This window comes from Coccinella septempunctata, chromosome 1, assembly GCF_907165205.1.
Source record: "Coccinella septempunctata chromosome 1, icCocSept1.1, whole genome shotgun sequence".
NCBI classification, from domain to species: Eukaryota; Metazoa; Arthropoda; class Insecta; order Coleoptera; family Coccinellidae; genus Coccinella; species Coccinella septempunctata.
In genome coordinates, this window is record NC_058189.1 from 37,949,207 (window position 1) to 37,974,308 (window position 25,102).

At 33.4% G+C, this 25,102-nt stretch overlaps 1 protein-coding gene across 1 annotated transcript in view; it reads right to left on the reverse strand.

Annotated features, from left to right (window-relative positions):
• Nucleotides 1–24,825, reverse strand: part of LOC123322829 (laminin subunit alpha) — a 106,595-nt gene extending 81,770 nt beyond the window's left edge. The window contains exons 1-2 of the mRNA XM_044910858.1: nucleotides 24,448–24,825; nucleotides 13,504–13,650 (exon numbers count right to left, since the gene is read on the reverse strand). Of these exons, the coding sequence (XP_044766793.1) occupies nucleotides 13,504–13,650; nucleotides 24,448–24,681 (381 nt within the window). The 5' untranslated portion in view covers nucleotides 24,682–24,825. The remainder of the gene's footprint in view (nucleotides 1–13,503; nucleotides 13,651–24,447) is intronic.
• Nucleotides 24,826–25,102: the final 277 nt, after the last annotated feature.

A 25,102-nucleotide genomic window follows, 5' to 3' on the forward strand; every position in this document is an offset into this window, starting at 1 on the left:
TTTTTTGCCATGATTATAAATTCCTTGTATACTTATGTATATTTATATTATTGAGATCCGAATTCGAAGGTAATAATCGATTTGTGATCCTAAAAATTATCATCAACTTATATTTTGTCAAGTGAAGTATCCTCTATAACCCTCGACATTTCTCTCTATTTTCTTGTTGAGAAATATTGAAAAATGATCTGAAGATATTTCTAATACAGTCCATTCACTTTTACAACTCGCTGACCAAATTATTAAGTGTATCAATAAATTGAAGCCGACAATATATCATCACTGTGGGAGTCTGTTTCCTCCATAGATTAATGAATCTATGGTTTCCTCAATATCAATCCGAGTCCTATCAGAGGAAGCATATTGTAACCATTGGACGAACTCAATATCATCACGATAATTTGAGAAATTAAGATAAGGATGAATCCTCAGTATTCCTCGCTGAACACAAAATTAGAGTTACTTCCATCGTGTACGTTTTCTTTTATTAGTCAAAATTTCAAAAAGGAGAGAAGTAGAGGTAGCCGATATTCCAGTAATGGAATCACAATAATTCTGTTCTCTTATTTCAAACCCGATTGATTGAATTTTTTTAGATCACTTTTCGAGTGTTTATTATTGGTTCTGTATATACCTACTTACGGAATTATTTCTGATATCGATTTAAATTCAATCTGGGAGGACTCTGATTCTTCTGAAACTCTTTAGGGTTTTCACTTCCAGTCTCTGAAGAAAAAATCAATAAAAAAATTGAAATAATTGATTTGCTCCTGCCTAAATTATTGCACTCATTTGAATTTGTCAGGAGCGAATCAGATAGAAAAAACAGTTGCCTGGCAATGAACGAAAAATGTAACTTCTAAATGATAACTTCATAACGTTTCGGAGACTATATCAGACTCATTCATCAGACAAATTCTTAAAAAATCTTCTGAATTGTAGTTTCTCAATTAACAATTCAAAATAATCTCCGTGTAGGCATAGATAAATTGATGTTAATTGAGAAACCACAATTCAGAAGATTTTTTTAAGAATTCGTCTGATATAGACAACGAAACTTTAAGTTATCATTTTCAAGTTCCATTTTTCGTTCATTGTCAGGCAACAATTTTTCTATCTGATTTTCTCCTGACAAATTAGTGCAAGAATTCACGAAGGAGCAATCAATTATTTCAATGTTTCAATTAATTTTGTTTCAGAGACTGGGAGTGAAAACCCTAAAGAGTTTCAGAAGATATTTCATATTTGACCAAAATATTCTAAACATTAGGTAATCAATTGTTCAAAATGTCGATAAAAGCATCCAAAAATTAAGGAACTTAACTACAGTGACTCGAACCTGCACTAGCCAAATCACCCTGCCAAAACCGGAAAATTACTACAATTTGTTACATTTTAATTAAAATTTATTACACCAGGAGTGGAGCCACGATCGATCGACAATCTATCGACAACCTATCGATGCCTGATTCGATAAGGCGTTGTCGGAAATCTAATTACACCCGACAGTTTTCGTGTTAACAAGATGTTCATACAGAGGAGAGGATACTGGTCATCTTTGGTACAAATTTTCAACTATTCGACTTGAAGATAAGGCAGGAAAAAAGGGGAAAAAATGGGATTACTGTCGAGTCGTGCGCTTGTCGTTAGCTTAGGCGTACTCTGGTCCGAATTGCAACTAGCACTTGCAAATACTACTGTCTTCTAAATCTAAACTGTACCAGATAGAAATCCCGTTCATTGAAAAAAAGTTCTGCCTTTGTGATTCCTCCAAAATGACGTCCCTCAAATGTTAATATCTTCTTTTGTACTAGATTTATAATGAAATATCGGGAATATATAATATCCGAAAATGTCTCATATCCTCTTTTCTAACGATCACCGTGAAATTTCATCCTCCAAAGTTATCGTCATATTATATACCATTTTTATTCAAATCGGTGTCCTAGATTTCAAGATACCACCTTCAACATTTTTTCTTATGGCAGTCCATTGAAAAATGAATCATCATATTTGTACTCAACATGAGACTTAGTTTGTTCGAATTCAAATTGAGAAGGAAATTTTGACGATATTTTTAAAAATATCTGCACTCATACTAGGAAGCATTTTTACTCTGCAATAAAAAGAAGTTTGTATTGCTCAGAGAATATGGATTTTTTGAACTTGAAATACCTACTCGAAAAAACTCTGATCATTCAAATATGATTTTTAATTTTTAGGCACACTTGGTGTGTATGGATGATTAAGAATGATAAATAATTGAAAAGAGAGCTTTCATTATTCAAAATCTCCGCAAAAGGCATTGAAACTTATAACTAAATAATTGAAAACAGAACGGTATTCCGAAAAATGAACATTTAATATGATTTATTAGTTCGTTATTTTCTTTTTAGAACAAGTGTGCAATGCGAAGTGAAAATTGAATTTGATTGAAAAAAAAAATTTTTTTCAATTCTGAAAACAAAAATTCTTCAACTGATCCAGAAAATATAGGTTCTGATATTTGAAAAAGAAATCTCAATATTTTGATAATCTGTAAACTGCCTGTGCCATCTCGAAGGGCTATTGGAAGTAAACGGGAGAGAAGAGATAATTGCACCTCGGAAAGTTAATAACATGAATGAATATTTGTTCTTCAATGAAAAAATTTTTTAATTTTTTTTCCGTTTGACGAACAAAAAAATTTCTAACTTTCCGAGGTGACGAACTAATTGAATTGAATTACATATACAAGGTGTACCAAGTTCGAGGGCCTTTTAGACGTTTCTGGAGAACTGGACTTCTTGAAATCTGAAAATATGGATCATGATATTCATCATATCAGAAACGAAAAAATAGAAAAAAAAATTTTTTGAAAAATTTATTTCCAATCCCTGTATAATTGAAATTGCTCACGGTTCAAGAATATTTGAGCTCAGTAGATAATGTCGAACAATATCATAATCCCAATTTTCAGATTTCAAATAGATCCAATATATTAGTGGTTTCTGACATAAGATATTCATTTTCTTATTTTGAACTGAGCACTGAAACGGTGTAGACCACTCTTAAGTGCATAAAATAATGGATAAGCCACGAGAATAAAGTTCTTTCAATTTCCCTCCGGTCGGGCTGCAAATTTTTCGCCTCAGGATTTGAAGTGCCACTTTAGTCCCTAGGTTTTAGGTTTATAACATACTATTATTCGTAGACTGAAAAAAATTGTGGTAATATGCTAGATTATTTTTAACGAATATTTCTGGTAACATGCTTTTCTTATGTTTTTTAATTAGAGATTTCTTCCAAATATAGCAATTTTTCTTCCTTTGGATACCTACCTTACATTCCCAAAATTTCACTAGAATACATTTTCCAAAATAGGAATGAATTCTAATTATTTTTCTAGTACCTATGTAGGTAATTCCTAGATAATGAATGGCAAAATAAAATGATACAAGTCAATGGGCGGTGTTATTCATCATGTGGGTGTTCATTTCCTCGGGACGAACGCGTTTTTATCACAGGAAGTTCTTGGTACTTATCACTATCAGCATGTCAGAGGTCTTCAAACTCGTTAAATTCAACTGTTCAGCCTGCGAGATTACCAATCGATGAAGACGAAAGATATAAACTCTTATTCAAGTTCATTTGATTCATGAGCTCTACAGTATTTCCCGAAATTAATGCTACAAAATTTGGTCACAGATTCTCGAGACAAAATTAAGAGGTTAAATAATTCAATTTTGATTTCTTTGGCAATATCTTTTACACGTCGAACCCAGTATATAAAGTGTGTAAGAATTTTTAGGAGAGGAGAGTTCGTTATGAATATGGAAATTTTACTTATATCATGGTCTGGTGAAGAAGGTTATTCCTCTAGATAAATCAAACTAAGAACAGTTCCTATGATTTTTGTGAAAATCATATTTTAATCTGTTTTTAGTTAAATTATGGATTTTCATCAAGTATAGGCTACATCAATTCAAGAATTGATTCGGACGCATAGGTGGTATACAAAACAAGTAAAACAACTTTTCTAATTCTAAAATTAATAGAATCAAACCTCCTATAAAATTGCAACCTCGTATTTCAAGTAATTTTTTTCAAACGTGAATTTGGATGAATCCAAAAATATAATTTGTTATTATTTTTCAAGACTATGCTCAATGGCGAACTTATATTCATCAGAATGAGAAACCGTTCCACGAGTGGAGTCACTGTCATAAATAGTTCAACAGACAATATGCAGAGATACAACAAAAACATCTTCCTAGGGAACTCTGTATGGGATTCAATAGGAATCTCAAGAGACTCCAGCATGCATATGGGTTCCAGATGTTGACTATTTGAAGTCGAAAATGCCTTCCAATAAACTACAAACGTCGAGTTTGGACCGGAAATTGATACACAACGTAGTCAACATTATATTATGAAACCTGAAGAAAGTCTCGAAGTGAACATGCTGCATTTATTATTCAACACTGAGGTTCATTGTTTTGTTTCCGAAAACTTCTATTTGAACTTAGTATTACCATCCATTTTTCACGAAATGAATCTTAGCAATGAGCAATGAGGTATAAAAAAAAATATAACCCTCCAGAAATTTTCAAATTTAAGTATTGAAGAATAGTCAATCTTGTTTTTTGCCACCAACAGCAACGGCACTGATCATCAGTTTTTTGCGAGATGGCTGTCGTTTCTCTTAAAAAATGCGATAGTTCTATATGTAGTAATTTTATGAAGTTACTTCTCATTACTGTCAAGTCCGATATTTTTGGGAATGTGTATACCCTATTCACTTTTATTTTAGCACTCGGTTGACCATGGAAATTTGACACATTTCACTCTGTATAGTACGAAAATGTGGGGGTTATGAAGCTTGTCAAAACATTTTTGGGTTTTGAATCAACGCTATGTTGCCCGTTCTACGTAAAAGTTTCAGTTATTACGTATTTCATCACAATGTCGAATCTCCTCGGAAAATATGTGACGAACATAATTGAAGGCATACCAAATCCAGTTATTTGCATGGAAAATGCAAGAGATCAGTATAATATCATAATATGCACTAGCTTGAGGAGAGTTAATGTTCGTTATTTCCTTCGGCTAAAGTTTGAATACGTTACATTAGTTGTAGATTTCACAAATATTAACCCTAAGATAAAATCATATGTTGCAGTGGTTGGGAATGGGTATCTCCCGAAGGAATTAACAGATAATTACAAGAATGTTAAATTCTTCAACAAAAATCATCTTGCATCAATATAAGTAAAAGGAATTAAAGGAAGTTTCAAGTCAAGATGAACTTCACCTTTGAACAAAAATTTCACATGAATAAATAATTAACAGGACAACTGGCGCGTATTTGTGGCTGCATCGTATTACATTGATATAATAATATAATAATTAGGTATTTATTGGTACCTTAAGACATTTACAATGTATAGGACAAGTCAAATGAAAAATCGATTTTCGGGAACTTATTCTATGATGACATTCATGGAAAATCCTGTAGTAAACTTTTCGCATTAATTAACTCAAACTTAAAATTCTCAAATGCCACCACTTTTTTGGGTCTCCCGATAGAAGGAAATTCTTTGTCATCCTCTTCATTCACAATCTTTCTGATTGTGGAAATATTCAGCTGAAATATAAGTCGTTTAGATCCAGATGAAACATTATATTATAAATTCTCTTACATTGAATATGTTCGCTACCGTCTGACGTATTGTTGATTTTAGAATATCAGGGTATAACTATTTGAATGAGCGGACCTGAATTCTAAATAGCATTTTCTGAAACCCTGTCTCTTTTTTCAATCACTTTGGGCATTTTCGTAATATTAATAGGGAACTCTAACGATTTGTCAAAATCAGCTAAGCGATCGTTGCCGTGGGGCACACAAGCTTTTCCCTCCATTGATTCGCATGCTGTTTTGGTCGAGTATTGTATGTTGTGCCTGTTCTTTGAAAAAATGTTCTTCCCGGCGTTTGATTAGAGTGATTGAACTATAAATTTCTCAGATATGCCTCTTTGCAGTGATAATAAAAAGCTTTTTGTGCCCCACGACAACGAACGCTCAGCTGAGTTTGACAAATCGTTAGAGTTCCCTATTGATATAAGTTGTGGCAACGGCGTTATGACATTAACGACATTTCATGAGTGCCAACCTCACTCCGTTCTAGTTACAAAAACTTGAGAAAATTATTTCATGGCCAACCGACTGCTAAAATAAATATGAATGCAGTATAGTCATTATATGTAATTTAAGAATGCAGCGCTAGGGTGAGCAGTTGTGGAACTATACTATGTCTGTTGTTGTTATTGTTTTTACAACCTTTGAAGCTAATCATTTTTTGAGTGTTGAGTATGGATGCTTGCTTTGTTGTTTGAGTATCCTAAAAGTCAATATAAATACATCTTGCTTTGTGAATTACATAATTAATAAGTCGTTTAGATTAAGATGAAACATTATATAAATTCTCTTACATTGAATATGTTCGCTACCGTCTGACATATTGTGGATTTGTAAATATCTGTTAATTCCTTCGGGAGATACCCATTCCCAACCACTGCATCATATGCATTTCATCTTCGGGTTAATATATTTGAAATCTACAAATGATGTAACGTATTCAAACTCTAGCCAAAAAAGTTAACGAACATTAACTCTCCTCAAGCTAGTGCATATTATGATATTATACTGATCTCTTGTATTTTCCATGCAAATAACTGGATTTGGTATGCCTTCAATCAGTTTGTATAAACTTCAATTATGTTCGCCACATATTTTCCGAGGAGATTCGATATTGTTATAAAATACGTAATGGCAGAAACTTTTACGTAGAACGAGCAACATAGCGTTGATTTAAAACCCAAAAATGTTTTGACAAGCTTCATAACTCCACATTTTCGAACTATACAGAGTGAAATGTGTCAAATTTCCATGACCAACCGAGTGCTAAAATAAAAGTGAATGGAGTATAGTATCATACATCTAAACAGGGTGAGTCTTTGACTCGTGCAAATATTTTAACAGTAGATTCTTGAAATCAATAGAAACACTTTTTCCTTCACCATTTTTTTAGAATCGGCTCGGTTTAAAATATACACACTGCTGAAAAACCATAAAAAATGTTATTTTTAGTTCTCACCAATGATTTTATGGAAAGAAATGAATTTCGGAATATATGGAATGAAATGAATTTCGGAGTTTCCTCCTTATCACTATTACGTACCATAAAAATACCAAAAATTCAAAGAACCCAACTCTTGAAGCTAACTTGGACGCTATCTAATGAATATTTGAACGTTTTGTAAAATAAAAGTATTCTTCATATTTTCTCGTATAACGCGCCGTTTTCGAGTAATTTGATTTCCAAAAATTAAAAAGTATGTGTGACATTTGAAAATTTGCATACTTTGGCTGAATGCAACTCTGTTTAAGATTCACAGAGTGTAGTCACAGCCTTCTAAAGGCTATAGATGGCTGTGGTGTAGTGTCATAGATTCAGCTAGTTATTCTGAAGGGAATTTTGTTTCTCCAGGGAAGGCATAGAGCTCATTGTGAAAACTTAAAATGGCTATATCTTTTTATCAGGGCCGAATCGTGTTGCGATAACTAATTTTGAAGATCGTATCGAGTACTATCTGACCCAAAAATTTAGCTTCCAAATATCCATCGATAATGAAATATAAGGAAAAATAGTAAAAGAGGCAATGTGGAATTTATCTCGATAATATTATTCGTATCTGACATACTCGTATTTCAAAGGTATTTGGTAGGTGGTTATGTTGTTAATTTTTATCCAAAAATGTAGACGCACCATGTTTTTGATGTACCTAAGTCTATCGCGAAATTTCAAAGCGTTTGTTTTGTAGTAGAATTAAAATGGTGGAAATTATTAAATTATTTTATAGAAATAACGACCCTTCAGGAACAACAGCGGCTTTATTTGAACGACATCCTGGAACAATGTATCCGCTGCTTACATTGTGCAACCATTGAACTATAAAAGAAGTTTTTTTAGAGTTCACATTGTGCAACAGGTGAATATTTTGAAACAGGGAATACTCCTTCTGACGAAAAGGATGTATTTTTTATGAAATATCTTTGAAACGTCACATTCTGAAATAACCATTTCAACCTTTTCCAAAAAAAAAATGATGTACCCATGTAAAATGGGTATCTAAAATTTAAAGCGTTTCATTGCAGAAGTTGGCAACATCGACTGAAATATGCCTTGATAATAAAGGACAACAAATACATCATCTTGCGACGAACGAGGGAGGTCGTAAAATTTTATGGGATTTTTATGGGCGATTGCAGTTGAGGCTCGCCAGTAAGTACGCGCCTGTAAATCAACAGCTGTTATTTGATGAACAAGCTGCTCGGACATTGTTCTTTTCATTTTCTAGTAGGCGCTATTGCCAAATCGTAAACTTGAAACCAAACCTTTTAAATTTTAAAACCCTATATTTGAAGAATTATTTTGAATAGTTTCCGCGGTTTATTTGAAAAAATCATGAATGAAACTCACAATTATTCAGTTTAAAATTGCATATGCAGTGATAACCCAAATTGGAGAGAATTCCCCAATGGGGATAAGATAGTAGTCGATAATCTTCAACATGAGGTATCGCAACACCCCTCATCCCTTTTCAAAATCACCTCACCTCACCTCCGTTAGAGGTTCGAAGTTTCGAGGACGAAAAAAGCGGAAAAGTTTTTCAGAAATTGACGGGTCCAAGCGATTTTCCTTATGTTCCTTTTAATTCGGAAAATCGAGGTGTTAAGTTTCCGTTGGAACACACTGTATATTCATAACCATTCATAGTTTTTTTAGTTACTGAAGAGATACGGAGGAGTGTATGTTTCTGAACCATCAGGGCCGGTGTTTTTGACCTAGTGGTTCAATAATAGGTGATAGGTACGTGAATAAACCCGCACTAAGTCTGAGAAACGATAATTTTTTGCACGTGGCGATTCATTCATGTTTCATAAATCAATAATCAATGACAAATTCTTAAACTGAATAATTTTTCATCACATCAACAATGAAATGTCAGTGAACTCAAAACTTCAGACCAGCCATAAATTTGGTAGATATCGTAGTTCAAACTTCAGGAGATAAAAGATAGGGAATGTTAGGGAAGTGGATTGATTGTAACTCTTCTCTCTATGTGGAATGATAATATTTGGAGAATGAAGATAAATGATAAAATTATAATTTTAACGATCATTAACGAATAAAACTAAGAAATACATGACATATTTTTCAACACGAGCGTTTATCAAAATTTAAATAATCATCCCATATATTTCAGTAATCATTAATTCCCAAATTTGAGTTTTGTAGGTATTTTAAACTAGCACTGGCTCATTGTAACAGCTACATTCAAATTGAATTCTCTGGGTAAAATTACATTCGGCAGAGATTATTTTGTATGCAACTGAACAGAGAATTCTACCGAAAGTGCGTATGTAACGGTAAATAATTCACGGCGCATGAATTTTCGAGTAAATTATCTAGAGAATTCTCGGCTGTTGCAAACGGGCTTTATTTTGGCTTACTCAGGAAAAAAGAGCTAAAGAATATGTCATCCGTTTTCTTCAGTTGATATAAACGTGAATTAGATTCATGACATATTTTTGAATTTATTCATTATCCGCAGCAAATTCACATTAAGAGAATTACGTAGGTAATTACTAATAATAAGACCTACGAGTAGGAGGGACAACGTAGCGCTGTTTTTGACAAGGGTCATAACTAGTGGAGGCTTCAGGGACGGCAGATTCTGCAGCGCCTACCCAAAAATTCTCAGCCAGCAAAGATGTAAATTCTCACTTGCCTCAAATTACCAATATCGCATGTATAGAAATTCTAAACATAACATAGCTCTTAATAAATTTCACGAAAATCTAAAAAATCGAGTATGTGTTATTTATTTATCAAATTCTCTGGATTATGCATCATCAACTACTCAGTGCGTAGACAAAATACGACCATCTCAAAAACGAAATCGCCGATTATAGAATCTTTCCTAGCGACCGCTCACCGCTCATTCAGGTACCATCTGCTGGCCCCTGGTTGTTCGTGAAGTTAGCACCCACTTTTCCGAAAATGAAAAAAAAATTTTTTGCATTCGATAGTAACTATTTGTAACACCAAAATTTTCGTTTGTACCTCGAAGGTACTAGTAGAAAAACACCGCATTCCGCTGGTTGCTAACTTCACGGCCACCCACTGTTAGATTTTTCGCGAAAAAGAAAGTACAGTTGGAAAGTTCATCGTTAGTAACTATTTGTAGCACAAAAATTTTCGTTTGTAACCTAACCTATAACGGGAAAATGACACCCTCACAATGCGAAGTTAGCACCCACTTTTTCGAAAATGAAGATAATTTTTTTTTGCATTCGTTCGTAGCTGGTTAGTAACTATTTGTAACACTAAAATTTTCGTTTGTAACCTTACCTATGATGGGAAAATGTCACCCCCAAAATGCGAAGTTAGCACCCACATAATTTTTTTTGCATTCGTTCGTAACTCGTTAGTAACTATTTGTAACACTAAAATTTTCGTTTGTAACGTTATCTATGATGGGAAAATGTCACCCCCAAAATGCAAAGTTAACACCCACTTTTTCGAAAATGAAGATAATTTTTTTTGCTTTCGTTCATAATTCGTTAGTAACTATTTGTAACGCAAAAATTTTCATTTGTACTTCAAAGATAGTGCTAGAAAAACACCGCATTCCGCTGGGTGTTAACTTCACGGGTACCCACTGTTCGATTTTTCTCGAATAAATAGTACAGTTGGAAAGTCCAAGGTTAGTAACTATTTGTAACACAATTTTTTTTTTGTAAACTAACCTATAATGGGAAAATGACACCCACACAATGAGAAGTCAGCACACTTTCGAAAATTCTAAATTTTTTAGCTTTGCGAAGTGAGCACCGACTTTTTCGAAAATGAAGATATTAATTTTTTTTTCCTTCCGTTAGTTACTCGTTAGTAACTTTTTGTGAAACTAAAATTTTCGTTTGTATTCTAAAAATAATGAAAGAAAATTACAGTATTACGCTGGGTGCTAACTGACACCAAAAATAAATAAAATTCAGTTGTAGGGTCCATCGTTGGTAACTATTTGAACCACAAAAATTGTTGCTCATAGCCTAACATATAATGGGATAATGCCATCCCGAAAATGCGGAGATAACACACTCATTTTCAAAAAATTCCATTTTCCTTTTTTGTTCCCTATAGAACTTCGTTAATAACTATTTGCGGGACAAAATTTTTTTCTACCCAATCACTAATGGAAAAATTGTACCCTGAAATAGTGAAGACTGTGAGTAAGAACCAATATGTTGGAAAATTCTAGATTTCGCTTTTGCTTTCGATAGTACCCTGTTACTTAATGTTCGACACACAAAATTTTTCGTCAGTAACTTATTCTGCAATTGACAAAATAGCACCACATAAAGTGCAAAATTAGCATATATGTATAAACATTTTGGAAAATTCTGGATCAGTTTAAATTCTGGATCAGTTTATTGCTTCCGTAAAATAAGAACTCCATCTGTAACTACATATTTGTGACACGAATTTCTGTTTCGTTTCACGTTTTTTTTTCATGGACATTTTCGTCTGGTACCCGATATTTGTGCTCGGAGTATCTTCGTATTTGTATCGATACATATTCCACATCCAATTTACTAAAGTACATCGTTCAATATGGAAAATCCAGTATTTCCGAGATGAATTATATTTTATATTCGATTGATCTTTGATTTTGAGCTAGCACCCAGCGAAATGCTAACTGCTAACAAATAGTTACTAACGTAGTGCTATTGGAAGCAAAAAATAAATGGAGATTTTCCAAAAATGTGATTGCTGACTTCGCATTTTGAGGGTATCATTTTCCCATTATAGATTAGGTTACAAGAAAAAATTTTGTGTTACAAATAGTTACTAACCTTGGACTCTCCAACTGTACTCTTTTTTCGCGAAAAATCGAACAGTGGGTGCCCGTGAAGTTAGCACCCAGCGGAATGCGGTGTTTTTCTAGCACTTTCTTTGTGGAACAAACGAAAATTTTTGTGTTATAAACAGTTACTAACGACTTACGAACGAATGCAAAAAAAATTTTCTTCATTTTCGAAAAAGTGGGTGCTAACTTCGCATTTTGGGGGTGTCATTTTCCCATCATAGGTAAGGTTAGAAACGAAAATTTTTGTGTTACAAATAGTTATTAACAAGTTACGAACGAATGCAAAAAAAATTATCTTCATTTTCGAATGTGGGTGCTAACTTCGCATTTTGAGGGAGTCATTTTTCCATGATAGGTTAGGTTACAAACAAAAATTTTTGTGTTACAAATAGTTACTAACGATGATCTTTCCAACTGTACTTTCTTTTTCGCGAAAAATCTAACAGTGGGTGGCCGTGAAGTTAGCAACCAGCGGAATGCGGTGTTTTTCTACTAATACCTTTGAGATACAAACGAAAATTTTAGTGTTACAAATAGTTACTAACGAGTTACTAACGAATGCAAACAAAATTTTTTTCATTTTCGAAAAAGTGGGTGCTAACTTCACGGACACGGCCCCTGGCCCTGCCCGGCCTAACCTCAGAAATCAGAAATACGTCCATGGTGCATAAACACCAATGAGACTTATTTGTTTGAACTTGACTAATTTCTGTTGGAATTTTATTCAGATAACGATAAAATATGATTCTCCTCTTAATTAATGTTTTTTTTCTTAAATCCGAAAATTTCAGTTTCACAATTTCAAATACGCCCATCTCGAAAACGAAATCTTCAAAGAAAATAAATGCTAAGCCAGCAAAACTGAAGTAAATACAGTTAGCTTAAAGGCGAGGGCAGAGGCCCGGCGGACAGCTATCTACCTACACTACTATGCCTCAATTCAGCATATCTCGATTCGCTTTCTATATCGTTTGATGATCATCTATAGACTCGTCTATATAGATGAGGTTCGTTTCTCTGCCAGCAGTGCCAGCATCTTTTCAGTTTAATTTGAGTATTCAAACTCAATGGTTTGAGTCCTCTGTGTTGTTATTTGTAGATGGAACGTTGATTTCGTTCTTTGGCGCGTAAAGCCGTTTGGTCGTTTCCTCTAGAGATCTTTTTTTTTAGTAGGCAAACTGGCCAGAAAAAATTTTGGTCCAATGAGTGGAAATGTGTGCCAACCGACAGCTTTTATTGAAGTGAATGGACTATATTTACTACTTTGTAGAATATTGTGGAAGAGCTGAATTTTTATTTTAAATTAAGTACGCGACTGTCAAGGATGGTGGATAGTTGAGTGTTTTTGAAGGACCCTAACATTTGTACCAGAAATGGGTTTTGTTGCTGTTCTTTCAAGTTTCATCGATAATTACTACCCTACGAAAAACGCATGTTCTCGATATCCCTTCAAAATACCAATACCAGGACTATAACGCAATAGCTTTGATACCTATGGAATTAGTCAAAATGTAACAGTGCACTTACCTGTCCTAAATCTATGGTCAAGTTAACCCTATTGTACTTCATCCCTCTCGACAAGGGTGGACTCTGCCACCAAGTTTCCATACCATCGACGGCATACTCGGCTGGGTGTCTCTTGTCTGGTTTAGTGGGATCACAAACATCACAAAACTGAAAAAAAATTGTATCTTTAGACGTTCGCCAAAAAATATTTCAACATTTTGTACATTTCGCATTCTTTGAACAACAACGAGAATATATTCACACAACTTCGTTATTTTAAATACGAAGGCATTCTTCTTTTGATATCATACCATACAAAAAAAATCAGCTTTTCAAACATATATACAGGGTGAGTCTTTGACTTTCAAAAATATTTCAACAGTATATTCATGAGGTCAAAAGATACTCTTTTTTCCTACACCATTTTTTCCGATTCGACCCTGATATAAAGAAATTGCTATTCTAAGTTTTCATAATGAGATGTGCCATCCCTGGAAAAACAAAGGTAATGGTTGTATTCTGCTTTTCATCAGTGTTAGTGTCCGATTGACAGATTCGTAAATAATGCAATTCTGAAAATATTCCTGTAACTATCTTCTTTACAGTACTACTTATCGTAAATAGTTACGGATTCCTGTAAGCTACAGATCACTAAAAACGTCAAGAATTGCCTGAAAGCTTATGAAAAGAAACAGATTGGCTTGCAGATTAAAGCAGAATACCACCACATATCTGTGATCTTAAACAGAGTTGTATTTAGCCAAGCCAACGTAGGATACTTTTTAGTTTTTGAACATCAAATTACTCGAAAACAGCGCATTATATAAGAAAACATGAAGAATAATTTTATTTTACAAAACGTTCAAATATTCATTGAATAGCGTCCAACTTAGTTTCAAGAGTTGGGTTCCTTGAATTTTTGGTATTTTTATGATACGTAATGGCCATAATGAGAAAACATGGGTGATATCATGTATTCAAAAGAGATTCGTCAAATAAATGAAAAACTATATTCCGAAACGAAATTCATTTCTTTCCATAAAATCATTTGTGAGAACTAAAAATAACATTTTTGATGGTTTCAGGAGCCTGTATCTCTTAAACCGAGCCGATTTGGAAAAAATGTTAAAGGTAGAAAGTGTTTTTTTTTTGACGTCGAGAATCTACACTTAAAATATTTTGACGAGTATTTCGAGTATTGGGCATGTAGGGGGGGCTGATATTAAAGGCAGCCAGTCGTGACAAAGAATTACCTGATATAAGTAGAAGTAACTGAAAGTTCTTATACCGAGTGTGTAATAATTAACGCAATTTACTATTTTGTAAAAAGGGGCCTACATGTCATTAATTTCATCATTTTAAACTACGCAACTTTTCATGTATAATTATTGAAGAGTTTGTAATGCTCTCTCTAGGAGTTCTTTAAATGGCAACCTTATCTTTTTCTGCCGGAACCTTTTGTTGCTGAGGTTGATTTGGTCATCGATGGTTTTTTTTATCAAGTTTCTTTTTTTATTATAGGGATGTAATGGTTAACTTTTTGAATTCGAATTTCTACTTTCTTATGTGCTTCTTGTCAATGATATAAACTTCAGAAGAGGTAGATATTTTGGAAGTGTTACCGAAATCATGCATTTTCGTATAGTTTTATTCATGAATTATATGGAATAAAAATCACACTCAACAGAATCAATATCACACGAATAAAAAAAATTTAATTGATACATTCTTTATTCGACTTTAATTTCAAAGAATGATACTGCCAAGGGAAAATAACACTCACACCTAATACCTCACAATAAGTGAAAATTCGAATTCACTGAGTTCAACCATTTCATCCTTATGATGAGAAAAAGGTTGAGAAAAAAAACTTATCAATAACCAAATAATAACAAAATATTTATACATGGAATACGATTCAAAATAACAATTGACCTTTAAACTAAAAATTGAAACAAAGATATGAATTTTGTGCACCACTTTTTAATCCCTCTCTACAGGGTCTTTCACGAGGAACCTCACCCATATTTATACGGGAAACTACTGAACGTATTTTCATGAAATTCAGCACTTATAAGTATTTCACGATGCTGATGAAATCTAAAATATTTTCAAGGCATGAGCACCTTCGGTTTTTCCGGAAATGACGTCAACTTCCGTTTTTCAAATTAGAACACCATTTTTTTATTGCAGAAATAGATTCCTTAGAAAATTTCAAGTTATTTTGATGTCACATTTTTCAGTTTTGGTTGGAAAATTCTCTCTGAGCGGGAAAATTCGAAAAAAAAAATCGAAAAAAGAGCTCCGCTGAAACAAGAATAACTTCGAGGTTTTCGGATGGAAAATTTTCATTTTTGGGATTTTTCAAGGTGTAAGATTGATGTATCCACTTTAAAAATCGAAATCGCGATTCATGATACAGGGGGTGAAAAAATCGCTTTCAAAGTTAGGGATGACAAAATCGTGAAAAATCAATTTTTTCAAATTAGAACCCCATTTTTTTATGGCAGATATTGAATCTACGTTAAAAAATAATGTGAGTGTATGCATCACACCCTTGCCCTAAAATGGATATTTTCTGAGTTATTCACAAAAACCTGTTTTTCGTCTTGAATTTTCAGCTATTTCTTTTCCCTTCACGCCAAAAAGATGGAATTTCCAGGAATTGTTACTTAAACCATGTTTTAGATTTTACTACCCTAATATGCAAGAGAAAAAAGTTACAGGTTGTTCCTAAATAGATTGCGAATTTTGATTCGAATTTGTATCAGAAACCTCTTTATTTCAACTAATCGGCCATCGGTTTTCTCTCCAGTGATAAATAAAAACATTCTTTTTTTTTAATGATAGATATCATTAATTACATCTGCCAAATTCCTCTTTATTCAGTAGCATTTTGTGTTTACTATTAATTTGGTGATAATTCGTATTAAGTAATAAAATCGATCACTATGCCTAATTTTACCAATGAAGATTATTTAAATCTCATTCTACTTCATGGAGAATGTAATAAAGTTGTAGATAGAACGATTCGACTGTTCATTGAGAGGTTTCCCGACCGACCCAGACCAACGAGAGATACCATTAACAGAACCATGACAAACTTGAGAAATGTCGGATCTTTCGTTAAGAAAACTATACACAGAGAAAAAAGTGTAGTAGAAGATGAGAACAACGAAATTACAGTTCTTGCATATTTTCGTGTGAATCCTCAAAATTCTCTCAAAGATGCCGAGATTGATCTGGGGTTATCTCAATCGAGTGTTTGGAGCATATTAAAAAAACATAAAATGCACCCATATGAATTCAATAGGGTACAGCATTCGAAGGAAACTGATTTCGTCAGGAGAACAGAGTTTTGCGAAGCTATGATGATTCGATTTCAAGAGAATGAAAACTTTTTGGACTGTATAATTTGGACAGATGAATCTAAATTCACAAAGAATGGTTCTTTCAATAGGCATAACAGTCATTATTGGGATGAAGAGAACAACCACCACTTCAGACAATGGAACTTTCAAGAGACCTGGAGTTTCAATGTTTTTTGCGCCATCAAAAATAATGCAATTCTCGATGTTCACATTTATGATGGGACTTTAACTGGTAAGATAGAACACTACACATGTTTGCATTATTTAAAGAATGTTCTCCCTTAGGAGATAGATATTCTGACATATTGACTCAAATAATTGAGCCGCTAGTACAGAACCATAATGACTTATGGTATCAACAAGATGGCGCGCCTCCACACAATTCACTCAATGTGTCAAATATCCTCTACAGGCTATTTGAAGATCGATGGTTGGCGAACAATGGTCCACATCTTTGGCCACCACGTTCTCCCGATTTAACTCCTTTAGACTATTATGTTTGGGGTAGGATAAAAAATATTGTCTACTCAACTCCCCTGACTGATAAAGAGGACTGCATAGAACGAGTCAGAAATGCGTTCAGGTTTGTTTAGATTTTTAGATTCATGGTTTTGAAACTCAATTTGGTTTTTAAACACTTTTGCAGATCTCTTTCTCCCGATGAAATAAGAAGAGCAACGCACGAAGCATTCCTGAGACGTATAAATAAATGTCTAGAAATTAACGGTCAAAACTTTGAGCATCTTCTCTAGTTATAACTGCGAGAGTGGTTCTCCTATATAGTTCTCCTAATAGTAACTTGAAGTCGGTTTCAAGAAGGGGTGAAAAATCTACAGCATGGTTCAAATAACAGTTCCTGAAAATTCAAGACGAAAAACAGTTTTTTGTGAATAACTCAAAAAATATCCACTTTAGGGCAAGGGTGTCATGCATACACTCACATTATTTTTTAACGTAGATTCAATATCTGCCATAAAAAAATGGGGTTCTAATTTGAAAAAATTGATTTTTCACGATTTTGTCATCCCTAACTTTGAAAGCGATTTTTTCACTCCCTGTATCATGAATCGCGATTTCGATTTTTAAAGTGGATACATCAATCTTACATCTTGAAAAATTCCAAAAATGAAAATTTTCCACCCAAAAACCTCGAAGTTATTCTTGTTTCAGCGGAGCTCTATTTTCGATTTTTTTTTCGAATTTTCCCGCTCAGAGAGAATTTTCCAACCAAAACTGAAAAATGTGACATCAAAATAACTTGAAATTTTCTAAGGAATCTATTTCTGCAATAAAAAAATGGTGTTCTAATTTGAAAAACGGAAGTTGACGTCATTTCCGGAAAAACCGGAGGTGCTCATGCCTTGAAAATATTTTAGATTTCATCAGCATCGTGAAATACTTATAAGTGCTGAATTTCATGAAAATACGTTCAGTAGTTTCCCGTATAAATATGGGTGAGGTTCCTCGTGAAAGACCCTGTATAACTGTACCTATAACAATTATGTTCCTAAATTGACCCTAAGTCGGCCAAGACAGCAAATCCGCCCCTGTAGTTACGATAATAATAATTCACATTATTTCCCAATTCATCACAAATGTTTAAATGAACCGAATTCAAACAGATATATTGCAAGTGGTACTCTTTTCAACCCAAAACCAAATCATCGTATATGAAATTATTCGAGATGTCCAGGTATACTACAGGAAAATAATATAAAAATAGTTTATTGACTTGCTCACGAAATGAAATATAGAAGCTCTTATAGAAACATAATATTTCCTGTTCGATTCCAATAATAGAAATAACTCCGAGTCCTATGACTCATTACAAATATTGACAGGAGTAAAGAGATGATTTCAGACGATTGGAAGAAATAAGTCATTATAAAATGCTGATAGGGATTTCTAAAGCTCTGGAATTAATTGTAAGAATTGTAAGAATACTAACTTTTCCTATCAGTATCTCGGTATTTCGCCCAATTTCAAACAAATAAAGTTAAGAGTTCACTACTAAATAAATTTCCCCTCATAAATATTTATTTCAGCAAATAATTAATAGATCGAAAAAGTAAGCAAATTTTTGTCAAGAACTGATTTTGAAATTAGGTGTAGGCCAGTCATATTAAAGCCAAAAAGTCGCTGAATAAGGATTTTATTGTTTTAAAAGGTTCCATTGTTGTTATCGCTTCATGAGTGACCCAAGAAGAGAATCCTAGGTTTTCTCCCTGGAGGGAGGTGAGCTCAACTTTTGATGGCCAAAGGATAATCTCAAAGGGTTTGTTGCTATCGACCTTATATATACAAGTGTTCCTAAATTGAAGAGAGGAGATTCCTTAAGTAATTTTAAGAAATAAAAGTCCCACAAACATGGGATCGTTAACATGGGGTGTTAAAGTTTGAATTTTTTGATTGGTATCAAAACAATTCATTATTAGAAATACCAAATTTAATTTAATGTATCGAAACTGATGAGGAATTCATTCCCCACCAACTGAATTTTTATGACGATTTGGATTTTTTCGAGGATTTCGAGAGAAATTTTTTTCTCTAAATCGGTAGCAGACAAAACTACAAGAGACCATAAAGTTAAGTTCAACAACAAAGCTTCTTTTTACATTTTTTCAGATTATCCACTGATAATCTCATCAAAATAAAGTTCTGGAGGAAAACAGGGGACAGTGTTCCAAAAAAACATATCACCCTGTAGATTTGCCATCGAAATTGGCATGTCACATGATGTGAACTATCAATTATAATGAAGTTCAGATACGATGAAAGTGAAACTCGAAACAATTTTCAACTTTAACACCCTGTATCTCGAAAACGAATCGTTTGCGGTGGTGCGGGATGATTTTTTGGTGAAATTTATTTTAAGGATTTTTAACGCATGAAATGGATCATTTGCGAAGGGAACCGGAAAAATTTAGTATGTGGCTGTCAAGTCACTTTAATATATCTATTATAGCCTTCTTATTGGTAGAATATGCCCACCAAATGCCATTTCTGCAGCACTTCATAAGTGTTTCTCTTATTTTTAGCAGCGTGTAACTTTCGAATAAAGGCCTTAGAGCTTTAGTTCCATTCACAGAAGATCCGTTCATCATACACAATGTTCATATTTTATTGTTTTAGTAAGAAACTATTTATTTTTCGGACAAGATTCGAAAAAGATTTTAACACATATCTTTAAATTGGGGGATTCAATTCAATATAGAAATTCTAGTTAGAAATGGATTAGGGGATTAATGTTTCACAGTTTCACCCCATTGAAAGATCACAACAAAATTGAAAATATATATTCATAGGTTGCCTTCTTATTGGTAGAACGTGCCACAGAATGCCATTTTTCAACTATTCAGCATTCCAATAAAAAAATTAAAATATTTTTTCTCGATTTTTTATTCATTTTTGAAATCGTGTAACTTCATTTAATTTTCGACAAGAATCACCCCCTAAAAACTTTCGCACTTATTTGGTAACACCGTGTATAATTTTAAGAGAGAGAAATTTTTAAAATCTTGAATTGGTTTATTTATTTGATTTGTCCAAGCTTTGAGTGTCTCTAGTACGGTTCCCCGGTAGACCGAAAATACTCAGCTGTTTCTGTTACAGAGATGAAATGAAAACTTTAAACAATTTTTTTTATAACTATCCAAACTTAGTGGGTGTTCAAAATTGAAAAAAAAAGGTTTGATGATGAAGACGAATTCGGACTTTTTTTGAATGGTTCACCCTATATTTTTCAACTCATTTGGTAGCAAATTTCATAAACTTTGATATCAAATAAAAAATAAAATATAAGCCGAACCAGTCAAACACATTTGAAAGTGTTTTCAATGAGTTGTTCCATTTTGAAGACCCAATATAGAATACCGTGGAATTCCCTGTATATTTTTTTAATAATCATTTATGTTGGTGAGAAATTTTCCAATTTTCCTGAGTTTGAATTGAACCAGGCTGGAATTCTTGTCTAATTAAAGATCACCTAGTATCAATTTTCAATGATGAGCTGTCTCCAATAACAAGGAAATAACTATACAGGGTTGGGCATGAGTTTGGAATGCAATTAATATTCCAGAATCAGAATAACATAAAAAGAAAATGCTCAATTCTCAATTACCCTTATTTTCCGGCAATAAAATTGATTGTTTTTCCTCAACCCCCTTAGCCGCCAACCCCATCCAACTTTCAAATTAAAACATAAACCATGTGAAGAGTCGTTGTGTTTATTAGAAGAAATACAAAAGTCTCTAAAATTAATTATTTTCAAACGGAAACATATTCCAAGTGTCGACGCGTTGGAAATCTCACGGAAAATGGAATCACAACAGAACCTTTTTTTTGATTTTGTGATTATCAGAAAAAACACAAAATTCTCTTGAAATTTTTTTTATTAATAATTGATTACAAAAAAACAAGAATTATGGTGGAATTCCATTTTTTCGAGCCTCCAAACGTATGGGTCGAGATAAAAGACGGAATGAATTTTTTCCAAAAAATGCTCCGACACGTCAATTTTTGATTGATGGTAGTGAATTTAATCTCAAAAGCTGTCCCTCTTGAGATTAAATTCACTACCATATTGCTTCAACCCTTAGTGTAACAATCCCATATGTATTTTGAATCGAATGATGGGGTAAGTAATACCTCATTTGAAAGACCTTTCTACTTTGAGAACAGCATATTTGATTTTTTTTCCACCACATTTTTTACGTACCATAAAAATACAAAAATTCAAACAACCCAACTCTTGAAACTAAGTTAGTAGCCATCTAATGAATATTAGAGCATTTTGACAAATGAAAGAATTCTAAATATTTTCTAGTAGCAGTAATAGGTAATGCGCCGTTTTCGAGTAATTTGAAGTTCAAAAATTAAATAGTAGGTGAAATTTTAAAAACTTGGTACTTTGGCTGAATACGACTCTGTTTTGAAGATCCACAGATGTGTATTGTTACAGATTTTGCTAGTGTTTCTGAAGGTAATTTCTTTTTCCAGTGATGGCATAGCTCATTATGCAACTTAAAATGGCTATATCTTTTTATCAGAGCCGAATCGGAAAAAGTGTGTAGAAAAAAACTGTTCCTTTTGAGCTCAAAAATCTACTGTTAAAATATTTGTTAAGAGTCAAAGAATCACCCCGTATATATTTCAATATATTACTTACATATACTGTTGAGTCTCTCTATGAATGAAGTGGACATAGAATACTTCAATACATTATAATAGTAAAGGCGAATCAGATCAATAATTTGATCTAGATCTATTCAAACGAAGAAGCATTGTAAGAGATATAGACAACTTTCATATCAGAACAATACATAACTTTTCAAATTGGATAGTTTATTCGGGAATCAGTGGATGGCAGCGCATGGTCCTATTGCCTGGCCTTCAAGATCACCAGATCTCAATCCTTTGGCTTTTTCATATGGGGATATGTTAAAAATAACATTCTCAAGACTCCAGTCATAATAAGGCTGATTAAGAGCAGAGAGTCTGGAAAGCCATCAGAGACATTTCCTGCGTAGAGCTCAATACTGTGAATTCTGTTAGAAAAAGATGTCGAATTTGTTTACAGAATAATGGTGCTCAATTTGAGTACTTTCTATGAGTTATATAAAAATTGATTATAGAAATTCTGCTCGATATTTATTCAAATTGAGTGTAACATTTGCAGGATTGTATTGAAGGTATAGATGTTTCAGCTAACAAATGAAATTCTATGAACGGAAACTTTTAATTCATATCATAAAAATGGAGATTCATTAGGATTGGACATTTTTGTGGTCAATGTTTTCATATAATTCAGTCAAATATGGGAATTTCACTTAAATGGTGATTTTACCTTGGTAAGGAAATAATATATCGACATAGAATGAGTCTTTGACTCGTACAAATAGAATCTTAATTTCAAATGAAACACTTTTATCTGACCATTTTTTCTGAATCGGTTGGTTTTAACAGATACGGGCTGTTGAAAAACCATAAAAATTTTTATATATTTTCAGTTCTCTCTCACAAACGGTTTTATCGAATGAAATGAATTTCGGAATATAGTTTTTCATTTTTTCGATTAATCTTTTTCGAACAGTTTTCTAATTATGATGATTACGTACCATAAAAATACCAAAAATTCAAAGAACCCAACTGAGTATTGAACGTTTTGGAAAAATAAACCTTCATATTTTCTCGTATAATGCGCCATTTTCGTTGATGTTCGAAGTATGTGTAAAATTCGAAAAATTTGGTATTTTGGTCCAATACAACTCTGATTCGAAAATATACCTACAGAATTATATATATTTTTGAACAGCTATTTTTTTTTGTATAACATTAGATCAAAAAAGATTCCATCCCTATTTAAAATAAAGAAGTTATATTTTTTTCACCCTTAGTACAAGACATAAAAAAAGTTGAATATACAGTCTCTGACCATATTATTAGACGCATTGATTCGATGCAAAATCTCAATTAAACACGCTTTGAAATTTGTTATTAGGTTATTGGTTTTTGAATATTGAATTATTAAATTGAATGTACATGTTATATATACTTCATCTATAAATGGTTTTCACATATAATATATCATATTCAATAAAAAATATTGATTTATTGATGATTAAACATTAAATTCTAATATTTTGCTGAGCCACCCTGTGTAGCTAAGAGAGCTTCATACTATCAATGCAGAATTGTTCGTTTTGCTGCATTCGTGGATGATGATTTCATATGTGGATTATCGAAATAACGTCCGAACCTGCAGAATGCAAGACGTCCACTGGAAGACATAGTACTGATTCATACTCTAGTACTAATACTACAACATCAAAAGTAAATGCCAAATAGAACAATTTAATGAGAGTCGTAGATAAAACTGACATTCTGTGGAAATGAAATTCAAATATTCTGCTTTTTCCTCGGGCAATACCAGTAAATATAAAAAAATCCTCAGTGCGTCTAATAAACTGGCCAGGGACTGTAGTGTCGTATTCCCAGTGAAAAATGCCTGTAAAAAGTTTCGATCATTTTTAGATATTTTCGAAAATAAAGAATTTAAAATCAAAGTTAAGTTATATCTTCAAGACAAATGAAGATATCGTGAAATGGTTTCCACTAATGAACTTTTCAAGAAAATCGAACCCAGGACTCCTTTCAACGTTTTTATCTAGAAGTACCAGAAACAACCAAAATCAAGCAATTTGGGATACCCCACACAGGGTTTTAGAAATTCAATGGTACGTGGTAATGGATTGGATGTCTATTGAGGATGAGTGCCGCATGTGACAGTAAAAACTAAACGTTTTTATTATTAACTGATTTAGCATGTGAAAATGACTAAAGACAAAATGAGTACCTATATTTACCATTTGATCTTCAAACGTTAAAAACTTTCGTTGTCCTACAAAAGTTTTATAATTCAATATGAATTTTCGAAAAAAAAAACCTTTTTTTATTTAGGAATTTTTCATCTATGAAATGAATCAATCAACGATTTATGTCTTGATAAATTCCGAAACTCTCGAACTCGCCGGTATCCGACAAAGCAGATTCTCTATCTTAGCGGCAGTTTGAACAAGATTTTTTTATCAATTACCTGTCCTTGAATAACGTTCACATCGATGTCGCTGTCCGACTTGGTGCCCACAAGCTTGCAGTAAAGCTCCGGCCCCTCCGTGTCCTCCCCGCAGGTAGCGGTGGCGGTTATCTTCCTACCTTCCGCCAAATTAAAATAGGGCGGCGTTAATATCTCACTTCGCACTGTAACGTATCTGTCCGCGAAAAGCGCGACCAGGACCGCGAACCACGGCACCAGACGAGGTGGCTGCATTATTTTTTTTCGGGGTACCTCGGTCTATCGGAACATTCGAACGTCTCGGCGTGAATCTGGGACTAGCACTAATTACGTTTTACAAGAGGAGACGAAGACGATCGGAAGCAAAGTCTGGATAATGGGACAGCCGAAACAATAATGACGGGCTCAGCGGCTATCGCCTGCGAATTAGACTCTAAGGTCCCGTCCACACTTCCAGGCCATGACTCGTTATCGGGTCCTCCGGGCGGGGTGAATTTGGACCGTGTTGGAGTTTTCCGAATCTTTTCGAAGTTGTCATTATTTTCTTAATTAACAAGTGCGACTTTCCGCCTTAGAACATAGATACATGAAATGGAAAATAAATATTCCAAAGACTGGAGTGAGATAGTTTCAAAGGGTTTCAAAAGTGTAACACTTCTCTACACTCGATTTTAGT